Raw genomic sequence first — 19844 nt, forward strand, 5'->3', positions numbered from 1 at the left:
TTTCACTATTTCACTTTTAAAATGACCAAACATTCCATTCCATAGTTACATATTTCTCTGCCACTTGAGTACAGCTTTCATATTGCCCACTTAACTCTCAAAGACATGTTTCTTTTTACTATTTTCCTCAAGGTGACCTTGGGAATCCCTCCCTCCTGCTAAAGTAGGCAAATATTCCAGCCTTATTTAAATCCTCATGCTCTTTTACATTTTGCATGGTGAATATTAAACTGACTGCTTTGATCTCTGCCTGGTCTTAGCTGTCTGTCCATTTCTCTCTTTCGCTGACTCACTGACTGTCGTACTCATAAGAAACAGGAGCAGAAATAGGCCATTCAGACCATCAAATGTGCTCCACCATTAAATCATGGCTGATATATTTCTCAATCCCATTTTCCTGCCTTCTTTCTGTAAGATCCCCATACTAATCAAGAACTTGCCTATTTCTGTCTTAAAGATATTCAGTGACTTGGCCTCCACAGCCCTCTGTGGCAATGAATTCCACAAATTCACCACCTTCTGAAGAAATTCCTCCTCATGTCAGTTCTAAAGGTTTGTCCCTTCACTCTGAAGCTGTGCCCTCAGATCCTGGTCTCTTTTACTAGTGGAAACACACTCTCCACATCCACTCTCTCTGTTCCTCTGAGCATTCTGTGGTGCTGGAAAAGCACAGCAGGTTCTGGCAGCATTCGAGGAGCAGGAGAATCGACATTTCCTCTGAGCTGTGCTGACTCTCAGGATAAACCACTACCAGGTGTGTGTGTGTGTGTGTGTGTGTGTGTGTGTGTGTGTCTCTCAAATGAGTGAACAGTAGTACTATGATGAATTTTATTCAAAGCCAAACATTCAATTGTCAATCTATGCTTTCCATCCAGTATCAGGACTGGCCAAATGGGCAAATTATTGTAAAAATTGTCCTGCACAAAATCTTTCTTTTCCAAAAGTTCTTTAATTATTTCCTCATTGGCTGCATTTGCTCCTGGTTTAGTAATGTACAACTAGTGATGATAATTTTTTTTTGGCAGGAATTACCATTAAATCTATTTCAATTTGTTTATGTTTCCTTACCATGATGTAAACACCAGCCATTGACTAGTCTGGAGAGATGTATTTTACAGCTGCTATTGAGATTGTGCATGTAAGCAAGTGTCCCTGCAAAACATCCTTTCTCCTCCCTTATAGTTAGCCAATGATAAGTTTCCTTGAGAGGTCAACAACATCTAACATCTAACTTACGATATTAGTTCCTAAAATTGTTACTTCATTGTTTGGATATACCCAAAAACATACAGAGACCATCACATTTCCTACCTTCAATAATTGGGTTTCACTCTGTCTATCGCTACATGACGTCTTCACCTGCATGTACATTATGTACACAAGTTCTCTTGTGGTGGCTAGTGTTTTTCTTCTATTCATTTGTGGAATGTGGGCATCACTGTCTGGCCAGCATTTATTGCCTGGTCCTAGTTGCCCTTGTGAAGGTGGTGATGTGCTGCCTTCTTGAACCACTGTATTCCACCTGCTGTGGGTTGACCCACAATGCCATTAGGGAGGGAATTCCAGGATTTTGACCCACGACAATGAAGAAATGGCGATATATTTCCAAGTCAGGATGATGACTGGCTTGGAAGGGAACTTGAAAGTGGTGGTGTTTCCACGTTACTGCCCTTGTCCTTCTAGATTGACGTGGTCGTGAGTGTGGAACGTCCTACCTGAGAATTTTTAGTGAATTTCTGCAGTGCCAATTAGCATTCGCTGATGGAGACTGTGGCTACTAATAATTTACACCTATTTGTCTTTCCAATACTTTGTTTACTTCTTGAGAAGGAGACCGGCCTTCCTTACTTAGTTTACCCAAAACCTTTCTATTCTTATTTATCAAGAGTTTGTTAAGTAATACTTTGTTTCCCCACCCTTTTTTTCTAGTATGTCATGACTGAAGTTGAATTCAATTTGACAGTTCTATCCTCCCCCCTCACCTCCATCCAAGGCCCCAAAGGAACCTTCCACATCCATCAAATGTTCACCTGCACTTCCACAAATGTCATTTATTGTATCCGTTGCTCCCGATGCGATCTCCTTTACTAGACGCCAGAGATCCGGGTTCAATTCCCGCCTCAGGCGACTGACTGTGTGGAGTTTGCATGTTCTCCCCGTGTCTGCGTGGGTTTCCTCCGGGTGCTCCGATTTCCTCCCACAGTCCAAAGATGTGCGGGTCAGGTGAATTGGCCATGCTAAATTGCCCGTAGTGTTAGGTAAGGGGCAAATGTAGGGGTATGGGTGGGTTGCGCTTTGTCGGGTCGGTGTGGACTTGTTGGGCTGAAGGGCCTGTTTCCACACTGTAAGTAATCTAATCTAATCAACCCCACTGCCCCAAGACCAAAAATTTCAACTTCCCCTCCCACTTTGCTGAGGACATGCAGGTCCTGCGCCTCCTCCACCTCCACTCCCTCACCACCTGGCGCCTGGGGGAAGATTGCTTCATCTTCCAACTCGGAACACTTCAACCCCAGGGCATCAATGTGGACTTCACCACTTTCCTCATTTCCCCTCCCCCCACCTTATCCCAGTTCCAACCTGCCAGCTCAGACCCATCCTCATGACCTGTCCTACCTGCCAATCTTCCTTCCCACCTATCCGCTCCACCCTTCTCTCCAACCTATCACTTTCATCCTCACCTCCATCCACCTATTGCACTTTTAGCTACCTTCTCCCCAGCCTCACCCCCCTCTCATTTATCTCTCCACCCCAAAGGCTCCCAGCCTCATTTCTGATGAGGGGTTCCTCACTGAAATGTTAATTTTCCTGCTCCTTGGATGCTGTCTGACCTGCTGTGCTTTTCAGCACCACTGTAATCTTGACTCTGATCTCCAGCAGGTGTAGTCCTCACTTTTGCCTACCTTACAGGAAACCTACCTCTCCCAATTTTGCCGGCTAATCATTCTTAATCCCGGTGGGAAAGGTATCTATCACATGTTATCCTATGGCCATTCATTATTTCGCCTAGTTTATCCTGAGAACAATACTAACCTTGATAACCAAAGAATCATGATCCTGGCACTGCACAGACTTCAGTTACTTCACCTCCAGACTTCGTAATTGGTTTGGATCCTTAAACCAGCTTGCCAGACCCCAGTCCTAAATGCCAACCTCTCTATCTAATGGACAGTAAAGTAAACATACTCACCTGTCATCTGATATGAAAATTCAAACAAATTATTGTGCCTCAAGGGTTCTGCTGATTACATTTATTTTTGCTTTAAAAAAAATGACCTCTGTTAAGCTTGGATGAGTCAAGGAATCAAAGCTTTTCTCTGAGCAGCAGCAAGTTAGAGGATATTAGTTATCCAAAGAACTTGTCAATAATGCAGCACAGGCGCATACTTTTACAGTTTCCAATTTCATACAAGTCCATATTATCTCAACCTTCAGCTTTGGATCTGCCAGTTTCCATGGTGACTCAACTATGTTGTCTGGCCTTCAGTTTTCCAGCTCTCTTTTCTCGGTGGAGCAATAAATAATACAATAAATAATAATAATACAACTGCTGCGAAAAATTCCAAAAACCACCCTTGATCAGCCATCTCAGCTCAAGGATATGTCTGTAGGTGTTCCCCAGCATAGTGTCCTAGGCCCAACCATCTTCAGCTGCTTCACCAATGACCCTCCCACCATTATAAGGTCAAACGTTGGCTGATGATTGCACAATGTTCAGCACCATTTGTGATTCCTCAGATACTGAAGCAGTTCATGTTCTAATGGCACAAGATCTGGACAATATCTAAGCTTTGGCTGACAAGTAGCAGGTAACATTCACGTCACACAAACCTAACACTAACCCATCACAGGAAATGATCATCGCCAATAAGAGACAATCTGACCATCACCCCTTGATATTCAGTGGTGTTGCCATCAATGATTTTCCACTATCAACATCTTTGAGGTTACCATTGACCAGAAACTCAACTGTACTCGCCACATAAACACAATGGCTACAAGAGCACATCAGAGCCGTGAGCAACTCCCCTCCAGAGTCCCCAGTGCCTGTGCACCATTTACAATGCATAAGTCAGGAGTGTGATGGAATTCTCCCCATTTGGCTGGGGAGCAGTTCCATTCAAAAAGCTTGACATCATTCAGTACAAAGCAGCACACTTGACTGGCACCACATCCACAAACATCTACTCCATCCACCACCCTTGGTCAGAAGCAACAATATATGCTAACTACAAACGCACTGCAAAAATTCACCAAACATCCTGAGACAGCTTCTTCCAAACCAACTACCGCTTTTATCAAGCAGGACAAGGTCAGCAGGTATAAGACATAGGAGCAGAAATTAGGTCATGCAGCCCATCGAGTCTGATGGCTGTTAAGTTTCTCAACCCCATTCTCCCACTTTCTCCCCATAACCCTTGATAGAAGAACCTATCTATCTCAGTCATGTATATACTCATTGACCTGGCCTTCACAACCTTCTGTGGCAATGAACCCATGAGAACACCACCATCTGCAAGTTTCCATTCAAATTACTCACCATCTGACTTGCTTCAAGAAGGCAGCTCTCTGCCACTTTCTCAAGGGCAACTAAGGACAGGCAATAAATGTTGGCCAAGCAGTGATTCCCAAGTCCCACAAGGTAATTTTTTTTAAAAAAACTAATAATATTAACCACTTCATCCCTACTTCAGATATGAATATCATGTATCTTTTTTTCCAGTAAAACAACCAGCACAATCAATTGATCCAGCTTTTTGTCAGGTGGAATTTTACAACAGTTTGCATGATCCTCAATGCTCCATTTTACCCTAATTTAAAATCCCAAAACATAACAATATTGCCAACTTAATATTTGTATGATGTTTGTATACTAAAACACAGCATACTATAATTGCACATTACATCTTTAAGTATTTAAATCTATAGGGGATTTGTCTTGTTTTACAGTGAATTTGGTAAAAGTCCGCAGATTGTGAACTATGTGGGAAACCAGGTTACAGTCAGAAGAGCTAATGGCTCACTGATATATACAAGCATATCACCATACCCTGCTATTCTGCATGAATATGTCAGTGCCTCACGATGGGATGATGCTGTTCGCCTGTGTCGTTTTGTTAAGGTACTTCTAAAAATGTTTTGATGTAAGCTAATTTGTGAAACAGTTATGCATTGCAGGAAATAAATACTAATGTTCAGTTTATCCTAAAGTAACATTTTATTCACGGGGGGGGGGTGCTTATTACAAATAATGTTCAAGTATAAACCATAATAATCAAAGTCCACTTAAAAAGCAAATGATGTATGGAAAAAAATGAATATCTTATTGTTTTTCTCCAAAATCTTTGTTAATACATAATATGTAAATCATAACTCTCAATTCTCAATTAAAGGCACATCCACCAAAATATTACTGTTGCAGTTTAGAATGAGTAAGAATATAAAACTCCACAAAATGCCATATATTAAAAGTAACTTCTGACTTTGACAGCTAGTGGTAGCAGATCAGCTGTCTGATACATATCGACACAAGTTTCTTTCCATTGAAATCTGACACATGCCTAATTGGATTCTTTTTCAGTTTCCTGCCTACACCCAAATTGAAACTTACCCCTAATGTTTACTAATGCATCTGTGTATCTATTATTGTATCTGTTCTTCTTGCAATGCAACCTGTTAATCACATCCTGATTGCATTGGACATACTTTGTCACCACTGTGTGGGATACATTGGATATATGGCTTGAACTTTCCAATCTGGTTTGGATTCCCTGTTTCTGATGAGAAAAGAAGTTACTCACTTATATATGGTCGAGTTTCCTAAGTGAACCTCCAGGGCACCTGAAGCAATGAATTTCAGCCCAGGAATCTACATAAACAGAGGCAGCAGAGTGGATTAGCACTGAAACCATATCTCTCTTTTATAGTGCTAGCTGCTATATTCCATGGTGTAAAGGTCTTAAAATCACTATGTCACTTACTGAGAGAGGATAAGTGTGTAAAGTAAATGGATGTGTAAGACAGCAAGTGGGTGGGGAGGGTGGTGTAGGCTGCCAACTGGGTGGAGGAAGCAGTTAGATTATCTAATGCATGAGTAGGTACAGGCGGCAAATGAGCAAGGACTGTAGGGTGCCAGATGGATAGAGTCACATGTGGGTGAAACTTATAATTGCTAGGTGGGTGAATGGGATTGGCTATCTGAAGGGTTTGGATGGTAGATGGTAATTAAGTGGTTAAGGGCTTGATGTGGGTCAGGATGCTATTGGGTCTATCTATGGGCTCAAATTCAAGGCAAGTCAGGAATTGAGTTGGGGGTGAATGAGGAGTTGATATTGTTTCCTTGGGATGTTGAGGTGGGAAGGAATCAGGAGACAGGTGACAGTTTGGGGTTGAGATTGAGTATCTGTTAGGTGTCAGAGGGGGATCTTTGTCAGGGAGGGGGGTTGTGTTTGCTGTTGAATGGGGGGAAAAGTGCTATTTTGTCACAGGCCAGAAGTTAAATCAGAATTTAACCCATCTTGCCCTTCATGGCTAATTATTAAGATAAGAGAGTCAGATCGCTGTGTTGTGCGATGTGCAAATACAACTTTCAGAAAGAAATCTGTAGAATGACAAAAAATGCTGCATCAGACAATAGGAGGAAATAAGAAATTAATCATTTAGAGACTGCACAGAAGCCATTACATCAGCAGGATTCAAACTGAATGTATATTTTGTATGAAAATGTATTATATTCTTTTTATCTTGTGAACTTGGATTTTAAGTTTGAGGTTTTTGGTTTTCAGTGCTTTCAAGGTCTGATCAGTTTTTGAAAAGAGAAGGGTAAAGAAAAAATAATTTGAAACAACGAGCTAAAGACAAATATTCCGAGACTTCATGTAACTTAAGTTAAATGATTAGCAAGCCACTTGGTGTTGTAATTGCTGTTCTTTATGATCTACAGCATTATAGATAAAACAACAGAATATATATCCACACCAGCAGAAGCACAGTTTTAGTTTGGAAATCTTCAGGTTATCAAAGGGAAGAGAAATCTTGAGCTACTTTAACAATCTCAAAGTAGCCAGGTTCAGAGAAAAGACAATGTGTTAGCCTGTCTATGTATCTTGGAAAGAGTAAAAAAAAAATCACATTTGGTGAAAGTACACAAAGTCACAGAAAGGAAATGCTTACGGTTTCATCAGTTGAATAAAAATTTTAAAGTGAAGGTAAGAGTGATGTTTCACTGAAGTTTGTCTGTAAAGGATATTAGGCGAAAGTGAGGACTGCAGATGCTGGAAACTAGAGTTTAGATCAGAGTGGTGCTTGAAAAGCACAGCAGGCCAGGCAGCATCTGAGGAGCAGGAAAATCGATGTTTCAGGCAAAAGCCCTTCATCAGGAATTCCTAATGAAGGGCTTTTGCCCGAAACGTCGATTTTCCTGCTCCTTGGATGCTGCCTGTAAAGGATATTGCCTAGTAAAAAGGTTTAATCGTTATTTTTGCTGTTTCTGATAAGATCTTTCCAAATTGTCTGTTTGACCTATACTAGAGCTTATTTTCTTTCACATAATAAATTTACTTTCTTTTGTTAAAAGTACATTGACAACCTCATGTAAATATGTTCAGTAACTGAACCACCACAGTAACCAAATTGCAAAACTAAAACTAATGGTTTACCAAGCTAGATTTCACTCTGGAATCTGACTTCTCCAGTATTATCACCATTGGAATCATAACAATTCATGCATTTAGCAAATTATATGTCCATTAATGTATTCAGTTTAAATTAGGATATTTAGTTATTAATTGAAAGACTCTGAAATTCTAAAACCATGCAAAAGTGCAACATGGATGGATCACCAGTAAGGAATGCAATTGGGATTCTATTCTGAACAGTGTGTCCAATAAATTGCAAGAGATTCATCAGTTAATCTACATTTATCAAGGAGGTATACCTGGGGGAGTTCACAGTTTACTACAGGAATTCTGCTCAGTACAAATCATAAGGCCTCATCTGACCTTGCAGCTCAGATTCCACTGGGACTCAGGACCTGAGTAAAAAGAACAGAATTTGGCTAAAGAATATTGAGCCTGCTTTGCTATTCAGTTAGATAACAATTGGATGTCTACATCAATTTAACTTTTGCATCCTATTTTCACATTTCTTCAATTCCTTTAAAAGCCCAAAAGTCTTATCAACCTTATGAGTGCACTCATTAAATCACAATCTACATTCCTCTGAGAAAGAGAATCACCTTAAATTCACAATTCTTAAGAGTGAAGAAAGTTCTCCACAGCTCATATCTAAATGGAGGATTTCTCCTCTTTCAGGATCAGTAAAGCAACACAACTTTTCTTCAGTGATACCTTCAGTGATGATTAGATATCGGTGCCCTTCACATGGGATAGCACAAAGAGGCAACCTAAAGTCTATTGTTGGATCAGTGCAACAGCAGTGAAACACTATTTTTGATGGACATGCACATGATCTTATCTGTGAGATTCGAAATAGGGTCTGTAGCCTTTGCTTTTGACAAACAGAAGTAACACTGTACAGATAGAGTTGCATCATAACATTTCATGCTCTAAAACGTAAACAAAGTTAAAGATTTGTTACAGAAGAAGTAATAGTAATGAATACATTGCTTAAATGTGGAACCAAAGCTCGCCTAGAAATAAAGCAAGGTGATAAATTAGATGATAAATTTTGTTCTAGGCAACAGAAACATGGACGTGAGAACTTACATGGAGTAGATTGGCACAAAAGTATGTGATTTTTAAATATATTTTGCAAATATACAGACATGAAGAAGGAATGACAGACAGTCTTTTGTTCCATCCGAATATAATTTAAGTTGAATTTTGAAAGTAAACAAGAATGTTAGTGATATTTGCATCTTCTCATTTTTTTGTTATTTGGTTGAAGTATTATTCAGTGTTTGAAGCTTGAATTTGTATATTCTTAATCATTTATTTTAAAATGATTTATTCATTGACGGGATGTAGGTATCACTGGAAAGGCCAATTTTTATTACCTGTTCCAAATTGCCCTTGAAAAGATGGTGCCATTTATATGTTGAAAGTATCCCACAGAACCATTAGGTTGGGAGTTCTCAGATTTTGATCAAGTAATGATAAAGGAGTAGCAATTTATTTCCAAATCAGGTGTGAAACTCAAAGGGGAGCATGGAACCATGTTGGAGAAAACATGCATGTTGCTTCCATGCACTTTGAAGGTGATAATTAACCTGAAATTGTCAACATCCTGTAACATTCTTCTAAGTCCTTTTATTATTTTGAGATTGCTAAAACACAAACTCAGCTGTTCTCCATTATAGTTGCAATAACAATATGTAAATTATCCAAAATTCTCCCGAATTAGAACTGGGAGTTCACAAGCAGCTGCTGTGGGAAGTGGAAGAATGTGATTTAGGTAATGCCCTTTTCATTTAGGACAACAACATACTGTGACATAAATCCCTAATTTAGTGTCCACTACCATAACAATTTACCACATGTAAAGTATAATAGCATAAATCTAATCATGACAATTGTTTGACCTGTTTTAATTCTATTCATAAGCAGATCTTTGTTCCACATTAATGTAGTTGGATTTTAAATATCTACAATTCAAAGATATCTATAACAGAATAAGTAAAATAAAAGAACAACAGCATGAACAGATTATTTGGCTGTTTCTTATTAGCAACAGGACAATATTGGTATTATCCTACCAATGATGCTGTTGACATTTAAAAAAATGTTAAGATGTGCAAGATGTGAAGCACAATGCTAATTACAATATTGCATGTGTCTATGCTATCCATTACATAATTGCTTTATATGCTGCATCAGTTGTTCAGTGTGTAAAATTTTTCCTAATCTACAGTCTTTTCAGAGCTCTCTCAATATAACTTGTATATCTGATTTATTTGTTTACTGTTGTTGCAACTTTCTTTCATTAAACTACCTCTTTCAATTTTGCTCTTCTTTCTGCCATTTAGACAACTACACCTGATGAGGTGAGTTTGCTTATGCCTGAAAGTAGATTTACTTTGCCTAGATTTACTAGTTATTTCATGACTATGCTGCATTGTGATATTTGTTTTCTTTTTATTTTCTTTCATTTATATCAAAGCAGTTTTTCAAATGATGCAACTTTCCAGGTTTCTATAATAATTATTAAAGTGCTCCTTTACAGACATCAGACTCTACAAGTTTCAGAATTAACTTTTATATATTAATTTTATATTGTACTTTGAAAATACATGCATGGTTTACAAGTTAGAAATTAATTTACTCTATGGTACATTATGCATAACATTGGTCAAATAAAGTGCTTTGAAAGCTTGCAGAAGCACTGCTTCAACATTGTGTTTCTTTGGAGTTCTCTCCATTCCCACCCTCCGAATATCTCTAAACTATATTCTGAACAATAATTATTTGGGAGGGTAATATAAATTGTAAACTATTAATTGAATTCAGGTAGTCTTAATTACTGCTGTATGTATCAGTGCATTCTCCATTAAAGAATCTTAAACATCTCCTAAAGAAACAATGTTTTAAATCCCTGAAGGAGCAGTAGATAATGGATATAACTGTTGGATAAATTGAAATTAGTCAAACTATGAGAAATTAGGCATTGTTTTAAATATTACCAGGGAATGTTCAATATATTTCCACACAATTCCAAGCAACATAGTTAAAGCTTGATACCCACCGAACACCAAGAAAAATATAACTTTTCTTCTGTAAATGATAGAAAACTGTTGACTATCTGAAATATTCAGCAGTATTAGTGTTTACATGATTTTGGTAAAATATTGGTATGAAATGAAAATTGAACCTGGTTACTATGCACCTGGAAGTAATTACAAGGCAGTAATCTAATTTAGTTGTCATAATGAAACCATAAGCCATGAGAGAATGTTGGGAAATCGTCCGAAACTCAACATTAGTTTTGTAGCTTTAAAGTCATTCCCAGATATCAATATATTTTAAAATGTCTATTTGTTATGATGTATGGTCTTTTTAATGCATTTTCTGCTGGCAATATCAATAGTTATCAATATGAATGATTAGAATCAAAGCATTAAGAAGTTAATTATTGCAAATTTATCAGGGAATTATCTGCTGTTGATTAATGTTGTGTCTTGATGTTCTTTCACTGAATATTGGCAAAAGACCACAGGGGTTCCTAAAAACTTATGGGTTACATTTTCCTCTCAGCTCTCTTTTATGGGTGCAAATAATTTTGGGTGATGAAACAATGCAGAAAATAACAAATGCACAACTTACTTTACACTTTGATTTCTTGTGAATTGACTTTAATGAGAAAGAGGATCGAACTGCTGAGAATTCATTCACCTTCGTTTTACATTCTCTCCGAAGATATATTTCAAACCCACTGACTTTATTTTAGGGGTGCCTTTCTATAACTTTTCCAAAGGTTCATCTTTATTTTCATCAATTATTTTACCCTGTCAAATCCAAATGCTTACATTTTAATGTGGACTTCTTGGTATGTTGGTCACCTTGGCATACTTACTGTATTTCGGTAGCACTGGGCCTGTTTGTTATCAGGTGGTTTGGTGGTCATCCTTGTCAGCAGGCAATTAGGGTCTGCTAAATTACTGTAAATTTTCCTTTACAGATCCCCTTTACTGTACAGTAAAGTTTGTATATCACAATGATCTCCTCAGACTGCCCATCAAAATTATAGCCGTGATCCTGTGTAAATCTTAGGAGTTCACTTTACATTTCAAAACTACAACCTGAAACAGCCTGATTCTCTGGATGCCTTGCAGAATCCCCAATGAACTTGGCAACGATTGGTGGATTACATAAGGAAGCACTGAGCCAGTGCTTCAATCCACTACCACTATATCAGACAGCTAGTTAAAAACACAAACCTCCTACCCCCAAGAAAGTTTATCTACTTTTTGTAAGACTGTGAAACCATTGCAATGATAATTGAACAGGATTTACTGAAGGCATGTGCTACACCTAATTGGATAACCTCTCAAGTGATGAAGAAGAATATCTTCCACTGCCTATTTAATTGGTATTAAATGTTGACTTTTAAGTTCAGCTTTTTCTTATTACACTAAATGTGTATGCTGAACTAGCTGATTATGTTCCTGTGAAGTCATGCACTAGGAAGACAACAACTGAACAAATGTATTTTGGTTTGTTTACATTCTACACGATGTAAGTAACTTACAAATACCGCAATCCTTTTATGGTGTTCTTTTCACTCAAATAAAATCTGATGATAGATAATAAGGAGAAATGCACAAATTGTTAGCATAATTTTACTTTTTGTAACATTTTTGGAGTTCTATCCACTCTAAAATTGGACACGAATAATTTCAAACTATAGAATGCAGACAGAATAATAGACCCCCATCTGACAGAGACGCCAGCATAATGAGTTTTATATCCCTGTTAATTATGTTTTTTTTTGGTTTGTTTATTTGACCAAAATGTCAGCGTCAACTATATTTCTTGGATGTAGCTAATAGATCTGTAGTAAAACTAGATTATTTTTAATGGAGATAGGATCAGTGGTTACTGAGAAAATTAGTCAACTGACAGAATAACTCCAGTAATCATTAGCTAGTCTTTAGAGCTGTTGAAAGCTTAATGTTGCTGGTTTTCTGAGAGTAGCTTTGTGCATTGACTCCTTTGTAATGTTGCAAAATAATAATTTTTCAAAAAATGTTTGCTAAGAAATATTTTGCTGAAAATCTGCCACACTTCACAACAGTAATATTTAACAACTGAAGCAATGACTGCACAGAGGGTTTTAAAGGGAATTTAATTTAAATTATGAGGTTAAGTAAGGTACCTGTGACACAAATCAAGTTAATTTAACTCCACATTGGGCCTATTTATTTAGAGATTCAAACGGTGGATTGAATTTTTAACATTTGAGAGATGTATAATAACGATAGTCAAAATAAGATCATATAGCCATTTTTTAACATCCGATTTCCCCTAATCTTGAGTGTAGATAGAATACACTGGTCGGTTAAAAGAGTCTGTTGAATTTAGCTAGCAGCCCACCTCCATTTTCCAAACAGGAATGGGGAAAGTAAGTGGAGCTCCAAACTGAAATAGCCTGTATTTTTTTTTTACATGCAAAAGGAAACAGGGACAAATGCTGCTTCATCTGGTGGCTGATATATGCCAAATCCCCACATTACTGGGGAAACTTGTCACAGGTAGACCTTCAGGTCGAAAGTCTTTTAAATAATCTACAGACATTAAAGATAGATGTCTTGAGATCTTTTCTAGTCACTTGATTGTAATTTATTTGTAGTCTGTAGCCATTTATGCTTTGGAAATACTTTATGCTAGTAGTTGCGAGTTTGAACTATAGAATCATAAAATTAACGCAGCACAGAAGGGAACCATTTGGTGCATCTTGTCCATGCTGATCCAAAGACTCCCAAATGTTCTTTCTAATCCCATCTTCTTGCACACAGCCCATAGCTCTGCAGCTTACAGTACTTAAGGTGCAAATCCCAGCACTTTTTAAAAGAGTTTATGGTCTCTGTTTTCAGCACCAATTCAGGTGAATTCAAGACACCGACACCTTCTGCACAAAATAGTTTTTCTCATATCTCCTCCAATCTTTCTGCCATTTAGCCTGAATCTATAACCCCTGGTTTTTTGAACTGTCCGCCAAAGAAAACAGGTTCCTCCTGTCTACTCTCTCTCTCCCTCTTACAGTTCCACAAACTGCAATCATGCCACCCCTCAGCCTCCTCTGTTCCAACAAAAAACAACCCCAACCTCTCCAATCTGTCCTCATAGCTACAATTCTCCAGCCCTGGCAACATTCTAGTAAATCTTCTTGATCTCTGTCCAGAGCAATTACATCCTTCCTGTAATGTGGTGACCAGAACTACACACAGCATTTGAGTTGTAGCCTCATCAATGCCTTATATAATTTTATCATTATATCTTACTTTATTCTGTACCTCTGTTAATGAAGGAGAACATTCCATATGCCACCCTTACAACCTTATTTATCTGTACTGTTCCCTTAGGGACCTGTGCACTTGTATGCAAAGTCCTCTCACTTCATCTACCCCTCTCAGTATATTTCCATTTATTGTGTTAGCCCTTTTACTGGTTGACCTCCCTAAATATATGACCTTACACTTATCAGAGTTGAACTCCATCTGCCACTTACCTGCTCACTCCTCCAACCCATCTATAACACTACATGGCCCATTTTTGTGTCGTCTGCAAATTTCACAAAGGTGCCCCCATATTCGAGTCCATATCATTAATGTATGAAAGAAACAGCATGGGTCCCAACACCAGTCTTGTGGAAAACTGCTTGAAACAGTTTTCCATTTGAAAGGGCAACCATCGATCATTGCCTTTTGTTTGCTGTTATTAAGCTAACTTTGGATCCAGTTTGACACATTATCCTGTATCCCATGGGCTTTTATGTTTTTGACCAGTCTGCCAATGGGACCTTGTCAAAATGCCTTAATAAAATCAATATCGACCACGATCACTGCACAACTCTCATTAATCCTCCTTGTCAGTTCCTGAAAGAATTCAATCAACTTTGTAAGGCATGGCCTTCCTGTATCCCCATTACCAAAGTAAGACTAACTAACCTGTAATTGATTTGGATTTGCTTTTGATTCCTTTTTAAACAGCAAACCACTTTTGCTTTCCTCCAGTCCTCTGACACTGCATCTGCTCTTTCCTCCCTATCCTGTTTCCATATCCTTGGGAACAATCCATCCAGCCTGTCGACTTATCCATGTTCAAGGATTCTAACTCCTCTAACACTTCCTCACTTGTTACGATTATTTTGAATATTTCACAGTGCTCCTCGTGGATTACTATATCCATTTTATCCCTCTTTTTTGTGAATATAGAGACAAAAAGTTCATTTAAAATTCTTCTCAGACCCTCCACAGGTTCTGATAATACCCATTTTTACCTTTACTATCCTTTATATACTGGTAAAACATCTTTTGGTTTTATTGTGTCTTGCTTGCTAATATTTTTTCATGTCTTCTCTTTGAGTTCCTTTTTTCTTTTTTTAATTTGATCTTGCACTTTTATGCTCTTGGCTATCTGCAATGTTGAGTTTTTTATGATTATCATAAGCATCCTTTTCTGTTTAATCTTCTCCTATACTTTCTAGTCAACTATGGGGGAGACTTGGTTTGGCAGTACCATTCTTATGTTTGGAGGGGGCATGTCTTCTTTGTGCCCGAAGGATCTCACGTTTTAGTGCCTCCCACTGATTTATCCTTTAGCAGTCCTGTTTAGTCCACCTTTACAAAACCAAGAAGTGATTTGGCAAAATTTTCCTTCCCTCAGTTAAAACTTTTACTCCTGATTTATCTGTGTCCTTTTCCATAATAACACTAAATCTAACTGAAATGAGATCACTATCTCTGATATGGTCGCCCCACTGTCACTTCACCAACTGGCCCATCTTATTTCTCAAACTAAATCCAGAATTGCATCTCCTGTTATTGGGCTAGTATGTATTGTCTTTTTAAAAAATCCTGGATGCAGTATATGAATCTTTCACCCTCAATCCCCCTTATATTGTTTAGAACTCAGTTTATATTGAGACAGTTAAAGCCTTCTACTGTTATTGCCCTCTTATTCCTACAAGCAGACATCTGTCTACATATATGATTTTCTATCTCCCTCTCACTATTTGGGGTTCTGTGGTAAACTGCTAATGGTGTGACTGCCTCTTTTTTATTCCTAAGCTCAACTCATAATGCCTCATTTGTTAACCTGTTTAGTGTATCATTCCTTCTCACAACTGTAATGGGTCCTTTAACCAATACTGTTACCCTGCCTCTTTTTCTATCACTCACTCTATTTTGCCTGAAAACTCTATGCAGTTGGTTCTGCTGTACAATCATGAGAGATATAATTAAGGTGAATAGCAGGTGTCTTTTCCCCATGGTGGCAAATTTCAAGATTAGGGGGTATATTTTAAAGTGGGAGAAGAAAAATTTTAAAAAGACATGAACGGCAGTTTTTTTTACACAGCGTGGTTTGTGTGTGGAATGAACTTCCAGAGGAAGTTGCGGATATGGATACAGTTACAATGTTTAAAAGACATTTAGATAAGTGCATGAATAAGAAATGTTTAGTGGGATATGGGCCAAGTACAGGTAGGTGGGACTAGTTTAGTTTGGAATTATGGTCAGTGTGGACTGGTTGGACCAAAGGATTTGTATCCATGCTGTATGACACTCCAACAAAGCTAGCAAAAAACTGCGAGGATATTTGTCCCAGCTCTGTCCAAGTGCAACCCATCAGGCTTGTACAGGTCCCACCTTCCCCAGAAACATCATAATATAGACCTCCCTGGTCCATCATTTCTCCAGCCATGCAATCACCTGATTATTATTGTTCTCGACTGCAGTTATTTTCGTACACCGAATTGCTATTTGGAAGAAGAAGACACAGTGACACATGACGAGTAAACCAAACTACTTAGACGTGTTCCATGCCCCCATGCTGGCATTATCACTCCAGCATCTGCAAATTAAGATGAAATTTTCTTGTTTTACTAGTTAACCTAATGAAGACTCCCCAGAGGAGGCAGCATTATTATCCTCTGTGTGATAGCTGCAAGTTTGTTTACTGGGGTAGAAAATCCTACAAAAATACTCTGTACATTACATGCTGTACATGGTATTGTGTGAAAGAAAACATACTAGATTAAAAGCCCACATTACCTGTTTAGTGGCACCCTAAAACATCTACCTGTGGGGTCTTGTGTTCTCCAATTCTGAGTCAACAGAAAAAGAATTTAGGGCCTTGCTACCACATAGCTGCAACAACCAGAGGTTGGCACAAGTAGGGCTTGAATGGTCAGTAAACGCTTGAAACCTAGCTGCTGCTTCTTGCAGACATACTGCAAAACTAACCTGTGGAATGGTGCCATGGAATGGCACAAAGGTCAGCCCTCCTCTCATACACCTCATACAACACTTAATTCAATCATTTAAACCACTGGGAACTGTAATCAGAATTCTATCTTTCTTGTGGCTTATCTATGTGAAGATTTGAAAATCCTATTTCCTTTTATGTTTAATGGTTATTTGTATAATTCAGTTAAGATTTCAATGATTGATGTATGCTGGTAAAGTGAATATGTAGGCACTACCATGCTTACATAGAGAGAAAGTGGTGGCACTATCACCAGGATTGTTACATTTATTGTTCCAAATAATTTTTCTTCGGTAAGCATTTCTTCTGTGGACTAAATGTAGCAAATTATCAACTGTTCTTTATAAATACTAGTTGACCTATTGGACCATTAGACCAAAGTTGTGGTGTTGATTTTTACTTTGAAAGGGAGCTGTTAGTACCGTCGATCATACGGCTATCAGAGATTGCTTTCTGAGATTATCATTTAGCATAATTAGTATCCAGTGATGCTGCGCTGAAAACATTTCTTATGAAGGGCACAGTGAAGTACAAGCCACTTAAAAAAATGCTAGATGATCCACACATAACAGGAAGATCAGGTTGTTGCAGCAGTAGTGCTGTACAGTCCCAGATTGTTGCCACAGATATTCCTACACCTTCTAGAACTTGCCCCATGGGCCATTTGGAAGAAGACTTCAAGTATACTCCGGTTTCTTGAAATGTTAATGGAAAAGAGCCCTCAATTGGGAGAAGCAAATTGTGCACTCTTTTCCCAGCTTTCTACGCTTACTATAATTTCCAAATTGTTGTAACTCTTCTCCCCTAAATCATTATTGCATTTGGCACTGTTCCAATTTCAGTATAGAAATAGCTAATACAGTGCTAAGAAATTGACACAAACAAAGTTCTTAATCAAGGGATTATGGTAGCTAAATTTTCATTGGTCTAATCAATGTAGGAACTTGTGGAAATCGTTTTGGTGTATCACACCCTTCAGAAAGCATCAATAAAACCCTGTACTCTTGTACCAAAATGGGCTTTGTGGTCCTTTTACTTGAAGGATTATGGTAGCTGAATTTTAATAAGCCTAATAAACTCAAGAGGTCATGACAATCATTTTGATGTATCACACTCCATATCAGAAACCTCTAGTAGAACGCCCCAAAAAATGTGTCTCACACATACATACAACTCATCTATTTATAGCAGATGTTTGAGAATTTGCTCCGTCTGCTGTAGCAGGCAAATGATATAGCATTGCTGCAGTGTAGTTATCAAATCAGCTTGTCTCCGACCTATAACCATGCAGGATTTCCTGAAGCAATCAGTATTATCCAAGAGTAGAAGGAAGACAAAATTAGTGCTCAGATCAACCACAAAATAAGATTATATTAGTCTTAAGGGTGATTGTGTTGGTGTGAATTTATTAAATACATGGTTATAGGTAATTAATTTTAGAATAGGAAGTTGAACTCCATAAATGTATTTCTGAGGTGGAAAATGTTATGTCCATTACTTGCTTTTTCAGGATGTGAAGGTACCAGTGTTGGACTGGGGTGGACAAAGTGAAAAATCACACAACACCAGGTTATAGTCCAACAGGTTTATTTGGAAGTACAAGCTTTCAGAGCACTGCTCCTTTTTCTGTTGGACTAACAACCTGATGAAGAAGCAGCTCTCCAAAACCTCTAACTAAATCTGTTTGATTATAATCTGGTGTTGTGTTATTTTTAACTTGGCTTTTTCAGATTCATTTGTGGATATGGGCATTCTGGCTGGAACAGCATTTATTACCCATGCCTAGTTGCCCTTGAGAAGGTGGTGGTGAACTGCCTTCTTTAACCACTATAAGCCATGTACAATAGGTAGATCTGCAATGTTGGTAGGGATTAAATTCCAGGACTTTGATCCAACAACAGTCAAGAAACAGCAATATGTTTCTAGGCAGGATGGTGAGAGGTTTGGAGGAGAACTTGCAGGTGATGGTGTTCCAATCTATCTATTGCCCTTGTCCTTCTAGGTGGAAGTGGTCATGTGTTTGGAAGGTGCTTTCTCAGAGTCTTTGGCAAATTTCTTCAATGCATCTAATGAATGGTACATACTGCTGCTGCAGAGCGTCAGTGGGGGAGGGACTGAATGTTTGTAGGTGTGGTACCAATCAAGTGGGATGGTGTCAAGGTTATGGAGCTGCACTCAACCAGGTAAGTGAGGAGTAATCCATTACACTTCTGACTTGTGCCTTGTAGATGGTGGACAGACTTTGGGGAGTCAGGAGATTAGTTACACACTGCAGTATTCCCAGCCTCTGGCCTGCTGTTGTAGCCACTTTATTTTTACAGCAAGTCTAGTTCAGTTTCTGGTCAATGATATTCCCCCAGGATGTTGGTGGTGGGAAATATTATGGGGCAGTGGGTGGATTGTCTGTTATTGGAGATGCTCATTGCATGGTGTTTGTGTGGTGCAAATGTTACTTGTCACTTTTCAGCCCAAACCTGGATATTGTCAGGTCTTGTAACATTTTGGACATGGACTACTTCAGTATCTCTGAGGAGTTGGGTGCTGAACAGCAGTGTAGCTTTCCCAATAATTCAACAAAATTATCCACTGTACGGATGAGCCAACAGACCAGGAAGATTCAATATGTAACCAATAGTAAATAGTGCTGAATTACTCAAAGATAATCAGTGGAGTGATAATGATCCCACAGTTGACACTTGAATGCCTAGGAGGAAAACATATGCTGGGGTTCAGACCCCTGACTACTTATCAGTGATCCATGCTGCAACTCATATTTCGTGGGTATAACTTAAAATAGCTAAAGTTTCCTATTGTAAAACACCTATTGCTATTCACAGGTAAAGTACAACCTACTTAATTGTGGAACAAACTTTAATTTGCTGTAAGGTGTCAATATCATAG

The 19844-nt window shown here is 38.3% G+C and overlaps 1 protein-coding gene across 6 annotated transcripts in view; it reads left to right on the forward strand.

The window, feature by feature from the left end:
- ift80 (intraflagellar transport 80 homolog (Chlamydomonas)) overlaps positions 1-19844 on the forward strand; it is a 240378-nt gene that overhangs the window by 208890 nt on the left and 11644 nt on the right. For 4 of the 6 annotated variants that reach the window (XM_060834188.1, XM_060834192.1, XM_060834190.1 and 1 more), the window contains exons 16-17: positions 4951-5122; positions 9986-10003. In XM_060834188.1, coding sequence (XP_060690171.1) covers positions 4951-5122; positions 9986-10003 — 190 coding nt within the window. Of the gene's footprint in view, positions 1-4950; positions 5123-9985; positions 10004-18945; positions 19122-19844 lie in introns of those variants that run through there. The other 2 variants (XM_060834193.1, XM_060834191.1) reach the window with 2 other exon arrangements.

Source organism: Hemiscyllium ocellatum, chromosome 13 (assembly GCF_020745735.1).
Source record: "Hemiscyllium ocellatum isolate sHemOce1 chromosome 13, sHemOce1.pat.X.cur, whole genome shotgun sequence".
Taxonomy (NCBI): domain Eukaryota; kingdom Metazoa; phylum Chordata; class Chondrichthyes; order Orectolobiformes; family Hemiscylliidae; genus Hemiscyllium; species Hemiscyllium ocellatum.